General features: G+C 38.7%; 1 protein-coding gene across 1 annotated transcript in view; it reads left to right on the forward strand.

The window, feature by feature from the left end:
* The window catches only part of SLC27A6 (solute carrier family 27 member 6), a 60,856-nt gene that overhangs the window by 34,145 nt on the left and 3,311 nt on the right, over positions 1–23,400 (forward strand). Inside the window, exons 5-9 of the mRNA XM_048851715.2 lie at positions 4,207–4,401; positions 16,949–17,039; positions 20,127–20,325; positions 21,140–21,237; positions 23,144–23,274. Of these exons, the coding sequence (XP_048707672.2) occupies positions 4,207–4,401; positions 16,949–17,039; positions 20,127–20,325; positions 21,140–21,237; positions 23,144–23,274 (714 nt within the window). The remainder of the gene's footprint in view (positions 1–4,206; positions 4,402–16,948; positions 17,040–20,126; positions 20,326–21,139; positions 21,238–23,143; positions 23,275–23,400) is intronic.

Below are 23,400 nucleotides of genomic sequence, written 5' to 3' on the forward strand. Positions count from 1 at the left end.
TTCCCTCATAATGAGTTATCCATTCTTAAAGCGAATGGGGGGAGGAGGGGGGGAGGAGAAGGAGAAGAAAAATGTGCACTTTTGACACACACACACAGTGTAATATAACTTCCACAGTTCAAAAAAGAAATTCAGAGTTCACTTGAAATGTGTACTGAAATACGCATTTTCTCTACCATAGTGTTCTGAGATCTAACAATGGAGCTCCAAATAACATGCATGGCAAGAGCTTGAAATTGCCTCCCTGTTTTCTAAAGCAGCCACTGTTAGTAGGGTTGTCTGACCTCAGTTCATCACTTATCAAGAATGCAGCAATGCATTAGATTTTGATTTATTTGTCTATAAATAGTATTAAAGGTGAGGTAAGATTAAGGCAGTCTTACGCTTCCCCATGATTGAAATCTTATTTTTAATTGCTTATAACATTGCCAAGCTTCAACAGTCTGGGCTGAAATTTTACATGCTATATATCTGCCTCAGCCTGACTTTAATTTCAGCCAAAACACTTCAGCCATTTCCAAGATCAAAGCTGGGGAGGGAATACATTGTTTGACCCATAATAAAAAAAAAAATTCTGGTGACCTTTTTCTTTGAACAGTGGTAGGGCTCCCATGCTTTGAAGCAGTGAGTTGAAATTTAGTTGGAGTGTGATCTTTTGCTGTGCCCATGAAAATGTGCCCGAATTTGATGAGTTTACAGGTCTTTGGAAAAAATTGCAGTTTGCACATGCTTAGAGGAGTTAAAATCTAAGAAGACTCTGTTCTCACCGAACATGCTTGAGCTTCTCACAGCTCCTAGAGCTGATCAGACTCTGCAGGCATCATCCCTACAGAGCAACTGAGCATGCTCCAGCTCAGGGCCATGAGGTAAAGCTGGGCTTTCCCCGAACTGGATGCTCCAAGCCATGGTCGGGCTTGCACTGAAACTGAGGGCCAGGAGCTTGATCTCTCCTGTGCTCACAATGACTCTTCTACTGGAACCCAGCAGTGTGGATGAGGGATTTGCTGTTTCCAAAGAAACAGTACACCCCAGTTTACTAGATCCACTGGATCACTGCTCCATGTAACATATAGCACTTAGATATGTTTATAGTGAAATCAAGTAAAAGTTTATTTAATGATAAACAAATAAAGGGGAAGGGTCCCAGAGCCCAAGCTCCAGCCCAAGTCTGAATGTTTGCGCAGCAGGGTTTATCTCTGCAGCCCGAATCCCACAAGCCTGAGTCAGCTGACCCAGGCCAGTCACAGCCACGTCACAGATCTTTTATTCTAGTGCAGACATACCCCAAGTCTCCAATACATTCTTTGTATGCCTTTCTTTGTTGCAGTTTCACTCTAGACTTATTAGCAGATAGACAGTACTATGTATTTGATAGTTGTCTCTCATAAAATCCTATATTTAATTCATGCTCTCAGCTCACTTGCAGGGATTCAGTATTGCCAAACCCACACATTCAGAAAATGAGTTCAGCTTTAAAATCATGAGATTTTTAAAAATAAAAAATGTTGGGTTCTTTTTATTTGCCTTCTAATGTTTGCACCTTTGGAATACACTTGGATCACATTTCCAAGCTTTTCCCTGCAACCATAATCACTAGAAATTTTTTCTAAATGAAAGCTGAGATTCTCATGTAATCAACTGAATCCAGGATCTGGTGCTTTAAGAGAAATGCCTAATATTGTGATTCTCCTGATAAAATTATGAGAGCTAGCAATACTAGAGATTGCAGTGAATAAGGAGGCTAAAATAGTCCAAGAAACATTGAACAAAATTTTGAGATTAAAAAAAAAAAAAAAGGTTGCAAGTAGGGCTATCAAGCGATTAAAAAATTAATTGTGATTAATGGTGTGATTAAACAATAATAGAATACCATTTATTTAAATACTTTTGGATGTCTTCTACACTTTCAAATATATTGATTTCAATTATAACAGAATACAAAGTATACAGTGCTCTATTTATATTTGTTTTGATTACAAGTACTTGCACTGTAAAAACCCCCAAAAGAAATCGTATTTATCAATTCACCTAAGACAAGTAATGTAGTGCAACGTCTTTATCATGAAAGTTGAACTTACAAATGTAGAATGATGTACAAAAATCTCTGTATTCAAAAATAAAACAATCTAAAATTTTAGAGCCTGCAAGTCCACTCTGTCCTATTTCTTGTTCAGCGAATTGATCAGACAAACAAGTTTGTTTACATTTGCAGGAGATAATGCTGCCCGCTTCTTGTTTACAATGTCACCTGCAAGTAAGAACAGGCATTCTTATGGCACTGTTGTAGTCAGAGTCCCAAGATATTTACATTCCAGATGCACTAAAGATTCATGTGTCTCTTCATCTTCAACCACCATTCCAGAGGACATGCGTCCATGCTGATGATGGGTTCTGCTTGATAACAATCTAAAGCAGTGCGGACCGACGCATGTTGGTTTTTATTATCTGAGTCAGATGCCACCAGCAGAAGGTTGATTTTCTCTTTTGGTGGTTCGGATTCTGTAGTTTCTGCATCGGAGTGTTGCTCTTTTAAGACTTCTGAAAGCATTCTCCACACCTCGTCCCTCTCAGATTTTAGAAGGCACTTCAGATTCTTCAACTTTGGGTCAAGTGCTGTAGCTATCTTTAGAAAACTCACATTGGTATCTTCTTTGCGTTTTGTGAAATCTGCAGTGAAAGTGTTCTTAAAATGAACAACATGTGCTGGGTCATCATCCGAGACTGCTATAATATGAAATATATGGCAGAATGAGGGTAAAACAGAGCAGGGGACAGTTCTCCCCCTAGGAGTTCAGTCACAGATTTAATTAATGCATTATTTTTTTAACAAGCGTTATCGGCATGGAGGCACGTCCTCTGGAATGGTGGCCGAAGCATGCAGGGGCATATGGATGTTTAGCATATCTGGCACATAAATACCTGGCAATGCCAGCTACAAAAGTGCCATGCCAATGCCAGTTCTCACTTTCTGGTGACATTGTAAATAAGAAGAGGACAGCACTATCTCCTGTAAATGTGAACAAACTTGTTTGTCTTAGTGATTAGCTGAACAAGAAGTAGGACTGAGTGCAGTTGTAGAACATAAGAATGACCATACTGGGTCAGCCCAAAGCTCCATCTAGCCCAGTATCCTGTCTTCCAACAGTGGCCAATGCCAGGTGCCCTGGAGGGAATGAACAGAGCAGGTAATCATCAAGTGATCCGTTCCCAGTCGCCCATTCCCAGCTTCTAGCAAAGAGAGGCTAGGAACACCATCCCTGCCCATCCTGGCTAATAGCCTAGGCTCTGAAGTTTAAATTGTTTTGGTTTTGAGTGCAGTTATGTAACAAAATAAAATCTACATTTGTAAGGTACTTGTATGAGGTGAATTAAAAATATTTATTTTGTTTATCATTTTTACAGTGTGAATATTTGAATCAAATAATATATATTGATTTCAATTACAACACAGAATACAATATATATGAAATTATATAAAAACATTCAAAATATTTAATAAATTTCAATTGGTATTCTATTGTTTAACAGTGCGATTGAACTGCGATTAATCATGATTAATTTTTTTGAGTTAATTGCGCGAGTTAACTGCAATTAATCAACAGCCCTAGTTGCAAGTCTTAATATTGAAGATGCTATAGGAGATGGATCATATGCTCTAATCAGGACAGGAATGCTCATAATTTGTAATTGCCTGAGACGCAACCAAGATTTCATGAAAGTTATAATGCATTTGAAAGGACAAGGAGGTAACTGATAACCTCTCCTGATGTAAATCTGTTACAAAAGCAATTCCTGCTTTTCCCTGTTCATTTTACTAACCTCTCCCCAACATCAATTTTTAATTTAAAGTTGTTCTAGAGAGAAGAATGTTCGGTTAATTTTTCTAAAACCTGCATATATTCATATTCTCTAATCCAAGTATCCTTTTTTAAATATTCATTTAAGCAACATTTTAACCGTTGCAATCAATTTACATGCATATATTTATGACACTGGTTCAGTGTTTGCTGAACTACAGCTGTATCTTAGATATAGTTCACAACATTAGAAATGCACTGTAATTTACTTTAACTTATTAGTTTCTCTTTTGCTTTCTGTTGGATGTCTGAAAGTTTGTACATTTTTTTTTGTAACATCTGCTACAATCAAATACATGCATTATAATATTTTATTCTTTAAAATCTTCTTTAATTTCTCTTTTAATAGAAAGAAGGAGAAAAAGATCACAAAGTTCGCTTGGCAGTTGGAAATGGAGTAAGGAGTGATGTATGGAGAGAATTTTTAGGCCGATTTGGTGACATCAAAATGTGTGAGTTTTATGGGGCTACTGAAGGAAACATTTCTTTCATGAACCACACTGGGAAAATAGGATCTGTGGGACGTACTAATTTCTTTTATAAGGTAACTATTTAATATTTTATTTTAGAAGGAGGGTTGGGGATAAATGTGATTCTTAATTCAGTAACTAGATCAGAAGAAGTGAGGCTAAAGTCAGTGGGAATGGAGGATGCAAAATCAAGTCCTAAGTCTTTTGGTCTAGTTACTGCAGGTTTAACTGACACTGTTCAATGCTCCCAAAATCATGTGTATATAGTGCTCTCACCTGTGCTAATGGCAGCACCAGTGGGATTTTTTTTCCCTTAAAATTTCCTAGCATAGACAAGGTCTAAATGAGTGAAACTCCATCATCCTGAAAGTTTCAAGAAAGTTCTGTTCAGTTCTGCATTCTAAATCTTTGTTACTAGGCAAGAGCCTAGATTACAATTATTTAATGCATCACAGATTTATAACCAGTGAAATATATGTACAAGATTGAAGACTGGGAGGTATACCTGCATGCTCTCTCTGCTCATCAGGAGTCTGTAGATGCTTGTATGTCTCAAGTCCATTTACTTCCCAGTCTTCAAACTTTTATTTTCTGGGTCAGAGCCTGGTGTGGAATTGGAGATCAAGTACTCTCCACTCCATGTTACCCTATCTAGACCCAGGGATATTTTGCCAGGAGCTCCTTTCTGCTGTATCTTGCTGTGTGGCTTCAACTACTCAACTGTGGAAGAACAATATCTACAGGCAGCATGCTTCCTGGGGGTGCCTGCAGTACTGCCAACCCCAAGCTTTCAAAAGTCATGAGATTATTTTTAAAAACAATACATTTCTATTTTTCTGAAACTTTAAGGTGCGCTTGCTTCATGTTTTGAAGCTTTCCAGAACCATGAGGACGCAACTTTTTTCATAAAGAAAGCTGGACTTTTCATGCAATCCGATTCCAACACCTGGGGTACTACGAAAAACACCAAAGATCATGAGACTTGATAAAATCATGAGAGATAGTAACACTGGGGCAGTCCATAGGAACAGGCCCTTGGTTTAGAGACTTGCACGATTAAGAATACAGTTCTCCATGGAGTTAGTAGGACAGTAATATTCAGGGCTAGAGTTTCAAAGAATACACTTATCATACACTAATGTACAAATATTCAGCTTAAAATAATAAATCTGAGTAATAATAATAATAAAGATAAACTACTATATCATCTATAATATCTTGATTATGGGTAAAGTGACTAGTGCAATGAAATTTACAATAATGCATGACTAACTCAGTGTGGCCATTTTACCTCAAGTTGGTTTTCCATACTTCTAAATTTAAAAGATAAAAAGGACACTAATATATTAGCTTGACTGGAACAAAAGAATGATATACAGGAATGCTAAGAAATATTTCCTGTCCCCAGTCACATGGCCAAGTCAGAGTTACAAAAAGTTCATACCCCGTCACATGGCAAAAATCAAAATCCACCGAGTCTGTAACATTTATTTTGTTACTTTAGATTAAAACTGGAAAGATAAATCAAATTTACTTTTCACTATTTACTGCATGGTGCATGTGTTGGCATTTCACTCAGCTTAGACAATAAAATATGTGATTGGGAAGAGGGAGGGTCGCTCACATCACCTGTATCATCCCTTCCCTGCAAAATAGGAGGTGAGGAAGAGTTCTGGAAGTAGGTGGAGAGTGCCTTTACAGTTGTATGCTGAGGTCAGCATAGAACTTGATCATCCAAGCCCACACGGGGCTCCCCAACCCCATTTTAAAAGGATCCTGAAAAGTTCAATTTGGGTGGATCTCTTGAACTCTACACTATGCTCACAGGCTTAGTGGCACGCAGCCATTCTGTACTAAGCCTCTTAACATTGTTAAAACCAGTGGAACTTAACCAGGCTTGGTGATGGTGGGATATTTTGATAAAAAACATCTCTAGTATAGACAGGCCTGGAGGGTGAATTCCTGGGTGACTTTTATAGAAGAACCTAAAACTGCTTCTACAGAAGGATATTGCAACAAAGGTGAGATGCCAGAATTAATTAGCCTTTAAATATCTGTTAAAATCCGTGGGCCATATTGTAACGGCCCAGTGCAACAATACACTGTATGTAATCAGTCGCTATAGTATATGGAGAGAAACGGCAAAAAAAAGTTATCCATGTAAATAGTTCAGATATTTTTTTAAAAAGAGTTAATCTAAGGGTATGTCTTCACTACCCGCTGGATCGGCGGGCAGCAATCGATCTAGCAGGAATCGATTTATTGCGTTTAGTCTAGGTGTGATAAATTGACCCCCAAGCACTCTCTCGTCGACTCCTGTACTCCAGCGCCACGAGAGGCGCAGGTGGAGTTGACATGGGAGTGGCAGCAGTCGACTCACCACGGTGAAGACACCATGGTAAGTCGATCTGAGTACGTCGACTTCAGCTACGTTATTCATGTAGCGTAAGTTGCGTAACTTAGATCGATATTTCCCCCCCCACCTTCCCCAGGGCTAAGTGAATGGATGAAACTATTATGAATTGGTTTGGACCCTAAGTGTAGCTCCTGAGACAGGCTGCTGCTGATCATGTTGGTAGCACTTTTAAAATTTGGCTGCCCTGGCCTCCTGGAGTACTATCAGCGTGACTCTTACACATCTTACTTTCACGTTGGATCTGTTCCCATTTATTGGGTGTTTTTGTGCGGTGACAAGCTGTAAAATTATAAAGGAGTATAGTCATCTCATAGTTTGAAAGTTGTGAGCAAACAGCTTAATAAGTGGTTTTTTGTGAGGCTAAGTGACATTTGAGAAAGCTTCTGAATCTGGACAGACATGTTTATTGCTATCACTACCACTTTAAAGTCTGAATAAATTCATTTGAAGCTAAGGTCAACTGAGTAAAGCTGTATCAATTACACCACAGATCAGTGTAATGTTAATATTTAACTTTTTGATGGTTAAAGTCAATGCATTGTAAAGCAGACTTGAGTAAAGAAAAGTAAAAACTGCAAGATGGGTACTGAAGGTTTAGTCTTTCTGTTTCCCTTTATTAACTGTTAGGACTTTTGTATAGAGATGAAACCCATAGGATTTTATAGAATTTACTCTAAAACCCTATGGAATTTAATAGAAAATTAGATCATTTGTCTCTAGTTTTTTGATCCTGGATAGATATTCTATAGCAGGGATAAAATTTTCTATTAAATTCCATTGCTAAATAACTCTACAGAAAGACTGTCCTTTTTATAATAAATTCTGTTAGACTTTCCCATACAGTTCAGTAGGGGAAAAGGTGGAGGGGTTCTTTCTTTATATTGCGTGAGAGATTCTTCCACTCTCATTGGGTTCTTGTTTTTAATTTTATTTTTTGTAAACCCCTTCCTTCACCCTCCCTCAAGACCTAGTGTCACAACAACCATCTCCCAGTTAGAAAACGACAGTAGATGGATCTTCCTGTGGCTCCTGTTAACATCATTCCTTTAAATGGCTGGAGAGATTTGTCTCTAAGAAACTTGCATCCAAGGGTTTAGATAATTAAGTGATAGGTGTCTTCTTCAGAATTTCTACTCACTAGGCCGCCAATTTAACCTTGTACTATTATTGAGGCCCAGTCCTGCTCTTCTTGAAATCAAGAGCAGCACACCCATAGTATGGAATTTTAAAAAGCAACTAAATATTTAGCAGCATAAATCCCATTGATTTAGAATGAGACTTGTGTTCCTAAGTCACTTTGGTGCATTTGAAAATTCCATCTGTAATCTTTGGTTGGTTCAGGATCAGGCCCAGAGTTGTTATATTTCCCTCTGTGCCCTTCCATCCCCAACCCCCCAAGTCTTTAAACCATGTAAGGTGTGGAATGTTGTTTTATATTTGTTTCATACATTAATAAAATGGTACTTTTTATATACCCAGAAAGGAAGATTGATACTTTTTCTTGAATATAAAGTAAAGGTGCTATTTGTTCTCCTCTGTGGTTTAGTCATACGACTTGAATTAGCCACTATACACTAGAAATAAGGATACTGCTGCAATCCACATTTTAAAAATTCTGTTAATTTTATTTATTTATTTTTGCAACTGGATAGTGAATGTCTACAGACATTTCTGCTGTAAATTCTAACCGGTTGGCATTACTGTGCCCTATCAAAGTATCTATCTAATTTGATAATATAACTGTGAAATCATCTTCCCTCACCCTTTCTCAAAAATGAAAATGTGAAGAATGCAAGACCTCTCATGAACAGGAAATGGCCGCTCTGCAATTATTCTGCCTTCAAAATTAGTTTATATTGTCTTTTTAAAATACTGCTCAAACTCTTTCTTCTCCAGAAAATAAACCTGCATTAAGGGCTAGATTCACAAAGAAAATTAGGTGTCATGATACTGAATGTTGATGGATAAATAATTAAAAAAGTCAGAGTACAACAGCTTCAACAGCAAAAACCGAGGGAGCCCCACATCAGAATATCCTAGACGAGGGCATTCACCTGAAAGGTGGCAGATCCCTGTTCAACCCTTTTTCAGCCTCAAATGGAGGGGAGACTTAACTGGAGATATCCCAGATGACTATCCTAACCACTGGGCTAAAAGTTGTGAGGGACTTTCTCTCCCCCATCTCCCTTATTTTGTATGAGATTGCCTATTAGGGGCCTGATCTAGTAGCTGAGGTCGGAGCTTGCTTTCTAGATCAGGCCCCGCAGGTGAATTAGGTGGAGGAACACCTATCTACCTACTCCTGGTTTGTGAATTTATGAGGACTTAGGCATTTGGATGCTTGCCGTGCAGTTGCAGTGCTTATGCTCAGAGGTAGAAATGTCGGTGCCCAGGAAACTTTACTGCAAAAATTTAGGTGCTGAGCGATTTTTAGGTTCAGGCCTAAAGGGTTCAGGGGCAGCTGACCAGGGTTTTGTGAATACCTGTGGGACCTGATTCTGGGATTTAGGTTCCTGCAGTGGCAGGCGCCTAAGTCCTTTTGTGAATCTAGTCACTAGTGCAGAGGCACAGGATCTTTGATTTAACTACACTGGCTGCACTTGAATACTTCAGTATTTTCCAGGTGTTTTGTTGGGTCCCATATGGAAGACAAACCTATCTGACACCTCAAGAGAATGACTGGGGAGGAATTCTGAAGGGATATTCTTGCACATGCTTCCTCTTCCAGAACTCTCTCCCCTGGATTTTTCTACAGTGGGACGATCCAGTCCAAAATATGTACACTTGTCTCCACCCCCTCACCTCCCAAGCCTCTCCAAAATGATGCTCCCTTTCTCTTTGAAGGGAATATTTCTTGTGGAGCCACATTGCATGTTTGATTTTTCCCTGTGATGTATAAAATACTAAGACAAAGCAAGAATCTACAAACTAAGGGCCTGACCCTACATCCCTTACCCATATAAGCAGGCCTACTGAAGTCATCTTAAAATGGTCATTCCCTCACTTCTCTTTCTGCCACATTCCTGTTCATAACAGCGGATAGCTCCCCACTCTGTTATGGCACTGGTACTATTCACCTGAGTAAGAGTCTTTGGTTAGACTTCTCTCAGCAATGGATGAAAAAAAGCAAAGGGTAGGAGAGGGCAAGAAGGAATGAATGTTACAAAAGTAAAAGGTCACTAGATATGGTTTTTGTTACTTTACACTCTTTCCTCTGGATTTAAAAAAAAGTATGGGGGCAGTGTCTGAACTGCAGGGGAATGAACATTCACACTGCTCCTTTGTTTTGGTGTTTCTGATTGCACTGCAGTTGAATACTGATTGATACAAATAGTTTCTGAATCATAATACCCTGGGCCAGTTTCCTTGTATACTGAGGGGTTTCCTAAAAACAAATAAACAAACAAAACCCTTACAAATCACTGACTGGCAAACACTATATTTCAGAAGCGTAGATGATGCCATGGTTTTATTCCACTTTGAGTGTCACTGGTTGGACATCTCAAAGCGTGACAAGGAGAGCGGCTATGACTTTGAAAAGTGTGTCAGATTGGAAGCTAGCTGAAATCATTTGAGGAAAAACATGTTTGTGGTGTATACAAGAGGCCTCATTGAGTCCTAATGGTTATTACACACCTTTCTGCTAATACGGTTGTGCTGGTGGGAGCAGACAGACATAAATTTAAGTGATACATAAAATCCAAGTAGGGTAACTGAATACACACATGCTACTTCTCTCTCCCATGAATGGGAAGAAGAGAGCTTCTCAGATACTCTCTGAGATCTCATTCCCTAAATTGGAATTAGGACAAGGAGAGAGAAGTTGAGGATGGGAAAAGAAAATCACGTGTGAGCACGTTTGCAATGGGCCTCCTGTCTTACCCCCACCACACCCAGGAATTTCTCTTTCTGACTTCTACCTGTTGGAGGCTCTAGTGTCTTTTCTCACTTCGTTGCCTTTCCATTCACACTGAATCCGGTGCAAAACAATATTAATAGAGAATAGGTAGAGATTTTTTAGGAAACCCCTCAGTATTCAAGGCTTTTCCCTTTTAAGGCTCTTCCTCCCAGATTGGTATGCCTTACAGGTGTGGTGGGGTAAGACTGCCTGAGCTCAAAGCGGGTTTGCACACCCCATCACAATAGGATATAAAACCTCATGGTTGCAAGCATAAACCAGCCACTTTGTGGGGATAGAGGGAGAAATAGGAAAACATATCCCCTATGGACACTTTATCTCATAGCTGTCCACGGTAAGTTTCCCTGCATCTTCTTCTGATGCAGCTAGTACTGGCCATTATCAGGCAGTACACAGAACTATATGGTTCACCAGTCTGATTCAGTATGGCAGTTCCTATATTTGTATGTTGAAGTGATGAGTGTGGAACAGTATCTAAAGATTAAATACAGACAGATGAGACCGCAGATGCTAAAGCTGGCAAGACTGGTACAGGCTCCCAAGATAATGAAAGCGAATTTTCTGTCACTAACTGCCTTCTCCTAAAGCAAGGAGGCAAAGACTAATGTGTGATTGATGTTCCACTTGCCAAATTATAGGTGATGCAAAAGACACAATGCTAGCAACCAGAAAAGCTAGTGAGAAGACAGAAGTAAATGAATTAATATTGATAGTGATGATCTTCTGTCAGCCAAATCATATTTTATTATATTTTCAGTTGTGTGAAGAAAAGGGTGAATGCTGTAGTAGTGTGTCATGTATCCAAAGAGCCACTGGATGTGAGATGCTAACTGGAAAGTGGTGTTCTTGTCTAGGAATAATTTAGTTTATTTGTACTGTGTAATCTCTAGGTACAGTGGGTCCTGTTGATATGTTTGAAGGCACAGTTACTCAGTCCATCTGTATAAACAGATTTTTCAAAAACAAGGATGTCTATATGTCTCAGGTGAATAGAATTAATGCAGTAGAAAATGGGAGCCTATATCTGCTAAGGAAACAAAATTTGCAGAAGCCTCTGAACAGGAATGCACACAGCAGCTTCAGACCTTTTATGCATATATGATTTGTGTGATGCATAAGGAGTTAGGCATGAGACTCCCATTAATATTGATCAAAGATGCATGGAAAAGACACTCCACATTACCCTTAAAATGTACCCCAGGCTACAAGAGAGAAAATGCAACAGGAGTGAGGGGAAAGAGAACTCATACGTCATAAAAAGTGGTAACAGGGAGTACAAATACTATCTACCTAAAAATCAGCTTCTAAATATTTGTATTCAGAACTTTGCATGTAACATTTTTTTGCCAGTGTTTTAGTTTAAAAAAAAAATTGTAAAGGCCTGAATCTTTCTCCAGGACTCATTCTGTGTAATACCTTGTTTTGTTGTTCTCCTAGAAATCAGTAGGACTGCTTGCATGATAAGGCATTACTCTACATGAGAATGGATGACAGAATCAGGTGCTAAATTAATAATTTAACCTTTTATTCTGATGGAAAGCTTGACTGTGGCAATCAATCAAAAAACATTGTAGCATTTTGTTGAGGCTTATTGCCTTTCTTTCACAGAACAAACTATTTCAGAACTGACCCAATTCTAGTGGAGTTTGTTTTTTGTTTGTAATCTTAAAATTTAAAATAACAGAACAGGTACTTTTTAACATGACAAGAAAACTTCATGTCAAGTTTTAGCTGAAGCAGATATTTATAAGCCTCTGGAAATCAATATTAACAGCACAAATGCTTAATGCGTTTATCAACAGTGTTACTAGAAGCTTCTATGATCTTTGCCCGTTCAGCAAAGGTTAAAACATGTCTGAAGATTAGTACCACTCCTGCTCTTTTAACAGTGAGGTTATTCACATAGCTTTTGACAAGCATGGTCTAATACTGCCACTATATTCCAAAATATCTTACTGTACCAGTATTTTCTGGGTTAGCACCAAATATGTTCTTTGCAAGGCTTTTTTTTTTTTAAATAGTTGGTCCTGTCACTGGCTAGCCAAATCACGAAGAGAAACAATTTAGCCCAAACAGGGTTAAATAGTGTTCAAACTCTGTTTTCATACATGGTTCAGAGTTCATCATAGATAAGGCCTTGTCGTTATGAAACATAGTTAATGTATAAAGAAAAGGAGGACTTGTGACACCTTAGAGACTAACCAATTTATTTGAGCATAAGCTTTCGTGAGCTACAGCTCAGTTCATCGGATGCATACCTAAATTCAATGATATTATAGGATCCCAATCCTGGAGGCAAAACTGCCAGTGATAGCAATGCACAAGGACTGCAGGATCAGCTGGAGGGTTCCCCAGTCACCAGTTCCACAGCTAGGCAGAAAGCAACCAGAACAACAAGCCCTGTGTGCATGTTGCTCCCCTGCCGGTGGAAGTACTTCACACGGCTCCGTTGCTCCAGTTCATTGAAAGCTTCGCTGCCCGGTGGTTAAACTAGTCTGCAGGGAAGAGGAGGGGGGCAACTGTGCTAGGGAAGGAAAGTTTTAGTTAAGTCTTTGAATTTGTTTGGATGGTGGATCCTGAATCTTAAGGCTTGTATACAAAGGAAAGCTATTGCAAAATAAAATTAGGGTGTGAACTAAAAATACAATAGCTATTCTGCACTAGTTCCCCATGTGGACACACTTACTCCACACAAAGTGGATTAACCTAAACCAAATGAAAGCACAGTTTAGGCTGTGTCTACCCCGAGGGAGACAGAAGTGTGATTCTCAGCGCAGGTTCACATGCTCATCAAGCTAGCATGAATATAAATAATGCTGCAGCCCTGGTAGCACAGGCAGCGGTGGCACAGCTTAGCTACCCGTTTCAGGTGGGCTTGTACTTGGCATGGCTAAGTTGTGTCTCTGCTGATGCTCCCTGTGCTATCATGGCTACTGCTTTAGTACTATTTATACTCGCACTAACTCTCTTCGACCTCGCACGAGGATGTGTAAGTGAGCTGGGAATCACACCCCTAGCTCATAGTGGAGAGGCAGCCTTAGTAAGGAACAAGCATTCACATTGGGAACTCATGTGGAATAGCTATTCTGGGCTATTTCCCTGTGCAGACAAGTGTACAAATGTAGCAGTTTGTTTTATAAACATCTACCAGGGTATTCAGCAGTAGATTTCCTGTAAAATTTCCAGCTGACAAACCAAACCAAAGGCAAAAGCTGATGCATATTTTTACTGGTCCACTGTGAGTTTAAAATATAATAATTTTTAAACAATTTTAAAAACGTATTTGAATTGAAATATTGTATTTGAAAAAGCAACAGTGTGACATTATGATGATACTGTTAGCTAGAAAAAAAGATGGTCCTGTAGTTAGGGTATTAGCTTAGCACCTAGAAGACCCAGGTTCAATATCTTGCTTTGCCCCATGCTTTCTGTGTGACTGTGGGCAAGTCACTTGGCCTCTCTGTGCCTCAGATCACCCGTTTTATAGATGGGGATAATAGCACTTCCCTACCTCACAGGGGTATTGTGAAGATAAATGCATTAGAGATTGTGAGGTGCTCAGATACTATGGTAATTTGGCCATATAAGTACTTTAAAGAGCTAAATAATATCAGAGCAACATAATCACAGGGCAGTGGTGATACAGAGTATGGTCAGATTGCAATTTATCTGGTTGAAAGGTTCATGTGTTGTATAATATTTATTTATCCAGTAAAACAGTTAAATTAGAAGAATGATCCACTGCATTACACTGTGTAGAATAATACAGTAATGTTTGTCTACAGCCCTTCTTTCCCCATAATTTGAAATAGCCAAGATGAAACAAATTTAGGTCTGTACCCGCAGCAGTATGATGCAGTGCTACCTGTTTTGCCAAGGTGACTCCAATTCACAAACTTTAATGCAGAAGGAAAGCAGCTTGCATGTAGACAGGTTTACAGTATTACAGATGCTGATGAGTAGGTTCAGTAAATCTCAGTTCATGTGTCCAGTCTTTAGATCCTTGGGCTGATACACAGTAGCGCACTGTTAGAAGTACTCTTCTTTAGACCAGGTGTTTAAACAAAGGTTCTTTTGCTCTGGGTCGTACTGAAATCCAAAGATGCACTTTGGATGCAAAGATGCACCTTTGGTCAGGGAAATCGGGTAGTCTCAACATTTCCTCTGTCAGTGAAACAGATTTGCTCAAACAAGGTTGTACTTGAGTGCCTGATGACAGTTGAATTCTCATATGCAGTCAGTTGCTTTGCTACCAAAATCCATCCCTTTACATTATAAAGCATTTTCAATATGTCTAATTCAAAAAGTAAAGTTTATAACTAAGTCCCAGTCTCATTCAATTTCATATTACAAAAGGTGTGCACAATGTGTAGCTGCATTCACTAATCCAGCATCCAACCACCACAGACTTGATTCTTTCTAAATTGTCCCCTGTGCTAATTAGTGGTTGCTATAAAAAATCAGGCATCAGTGACAACAAAATGAAGAGTGGTCTGATCAGGTTAAGGGATGATAAAATCATATACTATTCAGTCAAATTAACTGAAGTCAAATGAGCATTTTATGTTTTAGCATCTTATCCATTACATGAGACATCTTCCTAATCCCATTTCCCTAATTACATTGTATTTCTTGCTGGTGAAAAAAAGTGCTGTGTGATTTTAAAATATATATTTGCAATTAGTTTCTCCCACACTGGTCCTGTCAGTACTTCTTCTGCAAAGATTTCCAGAAATCCTTTGTTAGTCCTACTTTTACAAGAACTACTGATGCACTTCTTTAGGAGAAAGAAGATGAGGAGAGTAAGGAGGCAGGCTAATTGAATTCACAGAAAGATAAGTGAATATCTGATAAGAAATGCACCCTGTCCATATGATGACAAAGACTCTGGGTCAAGTTATCATTTACATGAAAACCACTTTACACTACTTGCAAAGGGCCCTTAGGCCAGGTCTACACAACAAATCTGTATCGGTATATCTGTTGTCCAGGGGGTGTGAAAAATCCGCACCCTTGAGCGACATAGCTATACCATCCTAACTCCCCGTGTAGACAGTGCTGCATTGATGAGAGAGCTTCTCCTGCTGACATAGCTACAGCCTTTGGGGAGGTGGATTAATCGTTGACAAAGGAGCATCTTTACTAAAGTGCTACAGTGGTGCAGTTGCACTAGTGTGAAAACAAGCCCTTAGTGTAAATGAGAATCAGGTCCTGAGTATTTAGTGGAAAACAGCGTACCTGGGTTTTTAATGTTGGGAAGAATATGGGGCCCAGTCCTGCAGCCATGGCCAGATTCTGTCTAGTCTTATGCAAGAGGTCCCAAGAACCTTTCACCCCAGCTTCAACTCTGGTGTGCAGCCTATGTAGGGGGTCAATCAGAACAGCAATGTCTGTGATCGGGGGAGTATAGAAACTTCTGTCCCTATGCTCTCAGGAGTGGACAGTACCCAAAAGGAGGATGTGAGGCCCACTGAACAGGACTGGTGCCCAGCAGGGAGAAGGCTGCAGTCCATAAAGAAGTATAGTAGTGGAAATGCTCCCCTCCCTGTTGACGTTTAGGGAAGTAGAATGCTCCCAGTCTTCTTGTTCAGGTAGTGCAGCTTTACCAAAATGAGGCTTTTCCTAAGAGCCATACTGTAGTGCTGAGTGAGCGTGAAAGTTTTTAGGATCCTAAGGAGTGCTGCTTTTGGTTCATCTACAATCCTTTTCTGACATTTTAATCTGCTCTTGACAATACTTCCACAGTCTACAACTTCAAGCATTCTCACGAGCAAGCAATGCTAAAAACTGTGGGCCAGAGCCTCATCTGGAATAAATTGGCATAACTCCAGTGAAATAAATGGAGCTACAGTCATTTACACCAGCTAAGGATCTGGTTCCAGGAGTAGTTTTTGTAGCAGGCACCACTATCAAATACTATAGCTAAAGTTGCAGATCTGATTCTATTATTATGACATCCTGGTGCTGATTCTGGTACACTGCTCCAATGGTATATAGGGGCCACAGTTGTACCACAGGATGCTGTATGGAAATAAGTGAGATTACATATGTGTTCTAGAGATATTTTTAATGTTACAGAGTTATTAAAATCAGATGTTGCTTTTCTTCAGTGAATAGTATAAGTTTATCTTGTGCACTTTGTATTTACATAAAACTGGATTCTACATTTAGGTAAAAAAGATTTGAATGCTATACATAAAATTGTTTCATTGCTTACTTCTGCTGCCACCAGATGTCGCTGTGTTTATAAATAAGTGATGGTTCATCTGTTCTCTTCTCTTTTCAGCTTTTTTTCCCCTTTGACTTAATCAAGTATGATTTTAAAAAAGATGAACCGATTAGAAATAGGCATGGTTGGTGTGAGAAGGTTAAGAAAGGTAAGCATTCATTATAACAGGATATGTTCACCCTATAAATAACTTGCAGGTGTTTTTTTTTTTTAAATGAACTGTATTGTTGTGTTACAAGTGATAAAGCACCGACATCAGCTAATAATAACCTATAACAATCTGCCTACAAAATCAGTAGGTTTAATGACCTGAAGTGGTTCATTTTTAAACATGTGAGGCTTTAGAAGCACAATCTGTTTAATGGTAGACTGCCTAAGGACAAAAGCACGAATAGGGAAAAGATGGTCTTTCTTTTCTGCTTGAAATTTCAAAATTTATCAGAATGAAAACCTTTTTAAGTGTCAGAATTTTCCAGACAATGAAATTCTGAGTTTTGACAAGTTCTAACTGTATCTGGGAAAATAGTGGTTCTGAAAAGATATTAGGATTCACAGTGGACAAGCAACTCCATGTGAGCTCTCAGTGCGATGCTGTGGCAAAAACGGCTAATGCAATCCTTGGCTATATAAGTAGGGGAGCAGTGAGTAGGTTTAGGGAGATGATTTTTACCTCTGTATAAGTGATTGATGAGACAGATACTGTATACAGTTCAGATTTCCATATTTTAAAAAGCATATTGTAAAATTGGAGAAGATACAAAAAATAATTAGAGGGCTGGAAAAAATGCCTTACTGTGAAAGACGAAAAGAGCTCATTCTGTTTAGCTTATCAGAAAGATTGAGAGACTACCTGATACATGTATAAGGAGACTACCTTTCTGGAAGTTATGTGTTAACCAAACAAAAGTTATAGGACTCAATACAGGGGTAATTGGGTAAAATTAATGGTCTATGATATAAAAGAGGTTAGAGTAGATGCGCTAGTAGTACCTTCTGGCCTTAAACTTTATGAATCTAAGAAAAGCAAGGCAAAACCCTGTTATGTAGTCTTTTTATGCTTTCTCCAGGATTTGGTCCTAAACTCCTTGTAATGTTTTCTATCCCTTTTGGGTATATTTTTTATTGGAGTACTTTTCTCTGCTAGAACAATGTAACCCTCTGGTTTTACTGTTCAGAAAATGCTTTAATAAATGTGAGACCCTACAGTTAAAACTTGTGTGTATGGGTAACCCTAGAATGCTCAGGGACACAACCAACCATTCCAGGAATGCGCTGTATACTTGGTGTTTCGAACTAGTAGTCCATAGAAGTATTCTACCCATGCATTCTATGTGCAACAAGCAGACTTATTTCCTCCTCTCCTAACTTGTCTGTTATTTTCTGAAAATAGATTTGGTTAACTTTTATAAGTTAATTGGCAAAGAAAGAAAACTGATTCTGTATAAATATAATCCACTTTTCTGGCTTCAATGGAAACTGCTGCGGAGCTCAGTACTCTTGAAAATCAGGCTATTTAAATATGGATTTAATACCTAGCTTTAGACATACATTTTTTGCAAATCTTGGGTACTTTATTTTGAGTATTAAAAGGAAACTAATGCTGACAATTATAATTCACTAAGAAATGTGAGATCTAATCTTTCTTGGCAGGTGCACTTTAGTAAGTGATATCTCTAAAACAGAGCAGAGTCTGATCCTCCACTGCCTTGCATCTTGTGTAGTGGTATTTATCCTGTAAACAGTTAATGGGGATAAGAGGGAAGGTCCTCTCCTGGATCAGTAACTGGTTAAAATATACAAAACAAAGGGTAGGAATAAATGGTCAGTTTTCAGAATGGACAGAGGTAAATAGTGGTGTCCACCAGGGGTCTGGCTGGTGCCAGTGCTGTTCACCATATTCATAAATGACCTGGAAAAGGGGGCAAACAGTGAGGTGGCAAAACTTGCAGATGATAGAAAACTACTCAAGATAGTTAAGTTCCAAGCAGACTGCGAAGAGTTTCAAACGGATCTCACAAAAACTGGGTGACTGGGCAACAAAATGGCAGATTAAATTCAGTGTTGATAAATGCAAAGTAATGCACATTGGAAAACATAATCCCAACTATAGATATAAAATGATGGGGTCTAAATTAACTGCTAACACTCAAGAAAGAGATCTTGGAGTCATTGTGCATAATTCTATGAAAACATCCATTCAATGTCCAGCAGCAGTCAAAAAAAAAAACAAACAGAATGTTGGGAATCATTAGGAAAGGGGTTGATGATAACACAGAAAATACCATATTGTCTCTATATAAATCTATGGTATGCCCACATCTTGAATTCTGCGTGCAGATCTGGTTGCCCCATCTCAAAAAAGATATATTGGAATTGGAAAAGGTAAACAAAAATGATTAGGGGTGTGGAAAAGCTTCCATATGAGGAGAGATTAAGCAGACTGGGACTTTTCAGCTTGGAAAAGAGATGACTAAGGTGTGGGAAATATGATAGAGGTCTCTAAAATCATGACTGGTGTGGCGAAAGTAAATAAGAAAGTGTTATTTACTCTTCCTCATAACACAAGAACTAGGGGGCCACCAAATTAAATTAACAGGCAGGAGGTTTAAAACGAACAAAAGGAAGTATTTCTTCCACAGGTTGACGGTGCATTGTGTGAACTCTTCACCAGAGGATGTTGTGAAAGCCAAGACTATACCAGAGCTCAAAAAAGAACTAGATAAGTCCATGGAGAATAAGTCTATCAAAGGCTATTAGCCAGGATGGACAGGGGTGCAAAATCATGCTCGGAAGTGTCCCTAGCCTCTGTTTGCCAGAAGCTGGGAATGGGCAACAGGGGACAGATCACCTGATTAACTGTTCTGTTCATTCCCTCTGAAGCACCTGGCATTGGTCACTGTCGGAAGACAGGATACTGGGCTAGATGACCATTGTTCTGATCCAGTACGGCCATTCTTATGATCTTATGTAATGTAAAACACTATCTTTCCTATTTGGCAGCAGTTTATATGCACCTTGGACAACTGCAAAGGACTACAGAAGGTGCAAGGCAGTAGATCAGAAGACACACTATTGTTTGTTGGTCTCATAGGCTAATTCCACCATGTCGAGTTGGGTATCTAGTATCTTAATATTGTAAATGTAGGATATGTAGTCAATTAACATTAATGTAAACATTAACATGAACTATCCTGTGATATCTTACATCACTATTCACCTTAACTTTTCTCTGTAGGTGAGGCTGGTCTTCTCATTTCCAAAGTGAATGCAAAGAATCCCTTCTTTGGTTATGCTGGGAGTAAGAAACATACAGAAAAGAAATTACTCTGCGAGGTGTTTAAGAAGGGAGACATTTATTTCAATACAGGGGATCTGATGGTTCAAGACCAAGAGAATTTTCTTTACTTTTTGGATAGGATCGGGGATACCTACAGGTACAATCACTATGTCCTTATTAAAAAGCATTAGTGCATGGGATAGGATAATATTGCTTGACCTGTTTTGCTCCGCTCCTCGCTCCCAAGTGTCTCTGGTTCATATCCATTCTTGAAGTATATAACAGTGCTAGTGTTTAATTTTGTGAGCAGCATGCAACCATACCTAACTTCATTTTGTGGCAGGTTTTCATTCAACGTCCCTCATGATCCTTCTCATGAGCATTCTAGCAAATGGTGGGCAAGGAGACTTGGCACACTGAAGTAGAGAAGTGGGGAAATGTATCAAACAAAATAGATGTCTACATTTGGTAGATTTAGCTGGATATAAATGTTGAAAATAATTTATTTCAGATTAGTATAGGATTTACTTGTTTTCATTATTTATTTATTTATTTTTAAATGCAGCTGTTTTAGCAAAGCTTACTCTTATGGTGATCAGAGCATCACATTAACTGGACATGCTAGAACAAATGTAGGGTATATTTAGACCAATGTACTCATAATTCCTATAAAAGGTAATATTACTATTATTAATTTGTATTATTATAGTGCCTAGGAGCCCCAATCTTGGATCATGACCCCACTGTGCTAGGTCCTGTACAAACACAGTGGAGTCAAGGCCCATGACTGTGGCTACTAGGCACAATAATAAGATAAACTATTATTATTATTATTATTATTATTTTATTATTATTAATAATATTAATGTTACCTTCCCCCAAAGAGCTCATAATATCCATCAGGAGTACAATATGCCCATATGTTTTCATGAGGGTACAGTGTTTTGTTCTCCACTCCCGACTCCATTTAGATGGAAAGGAGAGAATGTTGCAACTACTGAAGTTTCTGATGTCATTGGTATGTTGGACTTCATACAGGAAGCCAATGTATATGGTGTTCCTGTGCCAGGTAAGAACCTTTTATTTCTAGAGGTTTTTCATTAAATTCATGCTTCTATTCCTCATAACTTTTATTTTTGCTTTACAAAGTTATACAATCACTTTTAATTAACTTGGCTATTTAATATTCAGCTCTCTAAAAAGCTCTTAAGAAGAGCTCAGATAACAAAAGATTGTGGATCAGCCATTTAACCTTGTACTTTGATTTATGTGGAATATAAGAGAGACAACTTGATGTTGTATTGTTGTTATAAAGGTTATTTTGCCATGAATTTGAGACTACTGCATAACTTGAATTAATCCTCTGAGCATCATTAATATGGCATCTGGGAAACCCAAACATTTGTATGGAAAAATAGAAACATTTCAACAGAGTGAGGAAGCAAAGAACTTTTAATCACTTAAATTAAAAAAAAAGTCACATTAAACTAAGCATTTGAGCTAGTTTGCTTTCATCTTTTAACACAGTCCAGTAAACTAGTGCTGAGGGAGAATTTCCCTGGGAACCTAAAAAGAAATGAATGAAATATGTAAAACAGTATGATGATAATAAACAAAAAAAAAAGTTTGCCGAAAATGGTCTGGGCCTGATTTCCATTCATGCTACAGCCTCTTTACACCCCACTGGGAGGTTAAAGAGGTTTGAAAGTAGGTGCAAGTTTAATTTACTCACACTTTAAAGCCCCTTTACTCTGAAAGAGCAATGTAAAGGAGCCTTACTGTAACTGAGAATCAGGACTACTCTGTCTACAGTGGTCTCCATTGTATGTTCAACACTGGCCAACAAATAGTATAATTTTTACCTAAATTTTAAAAAAAAGGAATAATTTCAATATCTCACATGCCACTGTGGGACAACTTTTGGCAAATACTGAATTTTTAATGGCAGCCGCCCTCTGTGTATTAAAAGTAAGAGACCACATAATTGCAAGGTGATATAAAAAGGTTTATTGTTATGAGTTTAGGGTGGCTGCTTTACTCCAGAGTGGCAGAGGCACTCATCTGGAATAGCTTGCATAACCTGTGAGTGGATAATAAGGCTAAGATTTTATCACAGATATTTTTAGTAAGTTACGGACAGGTCATGGCCAAAAGAAAAATTCAAGGAAGCCTTGACCTATCCCTGACTTTTACTAAAAATATCTGGGACAAAATGGGGAGCTGCGGGTCCCAGCACTGCTTGAAGTGGGGCAGCTGTGCAGGGGGTAAGAGCAGCTTGCAGCAGGTGGGGGGCGTAGGGTACTCCTGCTGCCTGCAGCTCTGGGGGGTCCCCCCATTGCCCGTGGTGGCCAGGAGCTGTGGGGTGCACCTGCCTCCCATGGGAGCAGGGAGCTGTGGGTACCCCTGCTGCCATTAGAGGCAGCAGGGGTACCCTGCAGCTCCCTGCCCCCCACAGGCGGCGGACTGAAGTCACAGAGGGCACTGGAAGTCATGGATTCCATGACCTCCATGACTAAATTGTAGCCTTGCTAATAAGTAATGCAGTCATCCTAAACAGAAAAAATATTACAGAAAGTTCTAGAAACCTAAGCTATCTAGTCATAACTTTTCTTTTCTGCCAGTACTTAAGTTATTCTCAGACATTCCTATAATAATTTCCCCTATAAAATTTGTGACAAAATATACGATATGGTGATGAAGTATAAGGAATTCATTTGAGCCTGCCTACATAACTCACTTATGGTTCTGGTACATAAGAGTAATGTAGTCATTCCACATTTATTCCAGTAAAGCTTTTGTCATTTTGTGTGTTCACGTGTATATTTTATCGTTTGATTGAAACATAAATACTACATACATTCTTAATCAGACACATTTTCAGTATATTAATATATGGTTTTTAAAGTCAGGTTACACTAAGATTGAAAATTTCCAGATTATGTAGCATATAACTAATTTTAAACTTTTTTTCACAGATCATGAAGGAAAAGTGGGAATGGTCTCTGTTACTTTGAAGCCCAATAAGTCATTAGATTTAGAACAAATGTATGAACAAGTTGTGACATATCTACCAGGCTATGCTTGCCCACTATTTTTAAGACTCCAGGTAATTTACATTTATTGTGCAGGACACACAAATATCACATGTGAACAGAACACTGACAAAGATCATAAAAGGCAATATGGTGGGTTGAAGAGAAGGTATCTGATGGTGTATTGCACAGATTGACCG

This window comes from Caretta caretta, chromosome 5 (genome assembly GCF_965140235.1).
Source record: "Caretta caretta isolate rCarCar2 chromosome 5, rCarCar1.hap1, whole genome shotgun sequence".
Classification (NCBI taxonomy): domain Eukaryota; kingdom Metazoa; phylum Chordata; order Testudines; family Cheloniidae; genus Caretta; species Caretta caretta.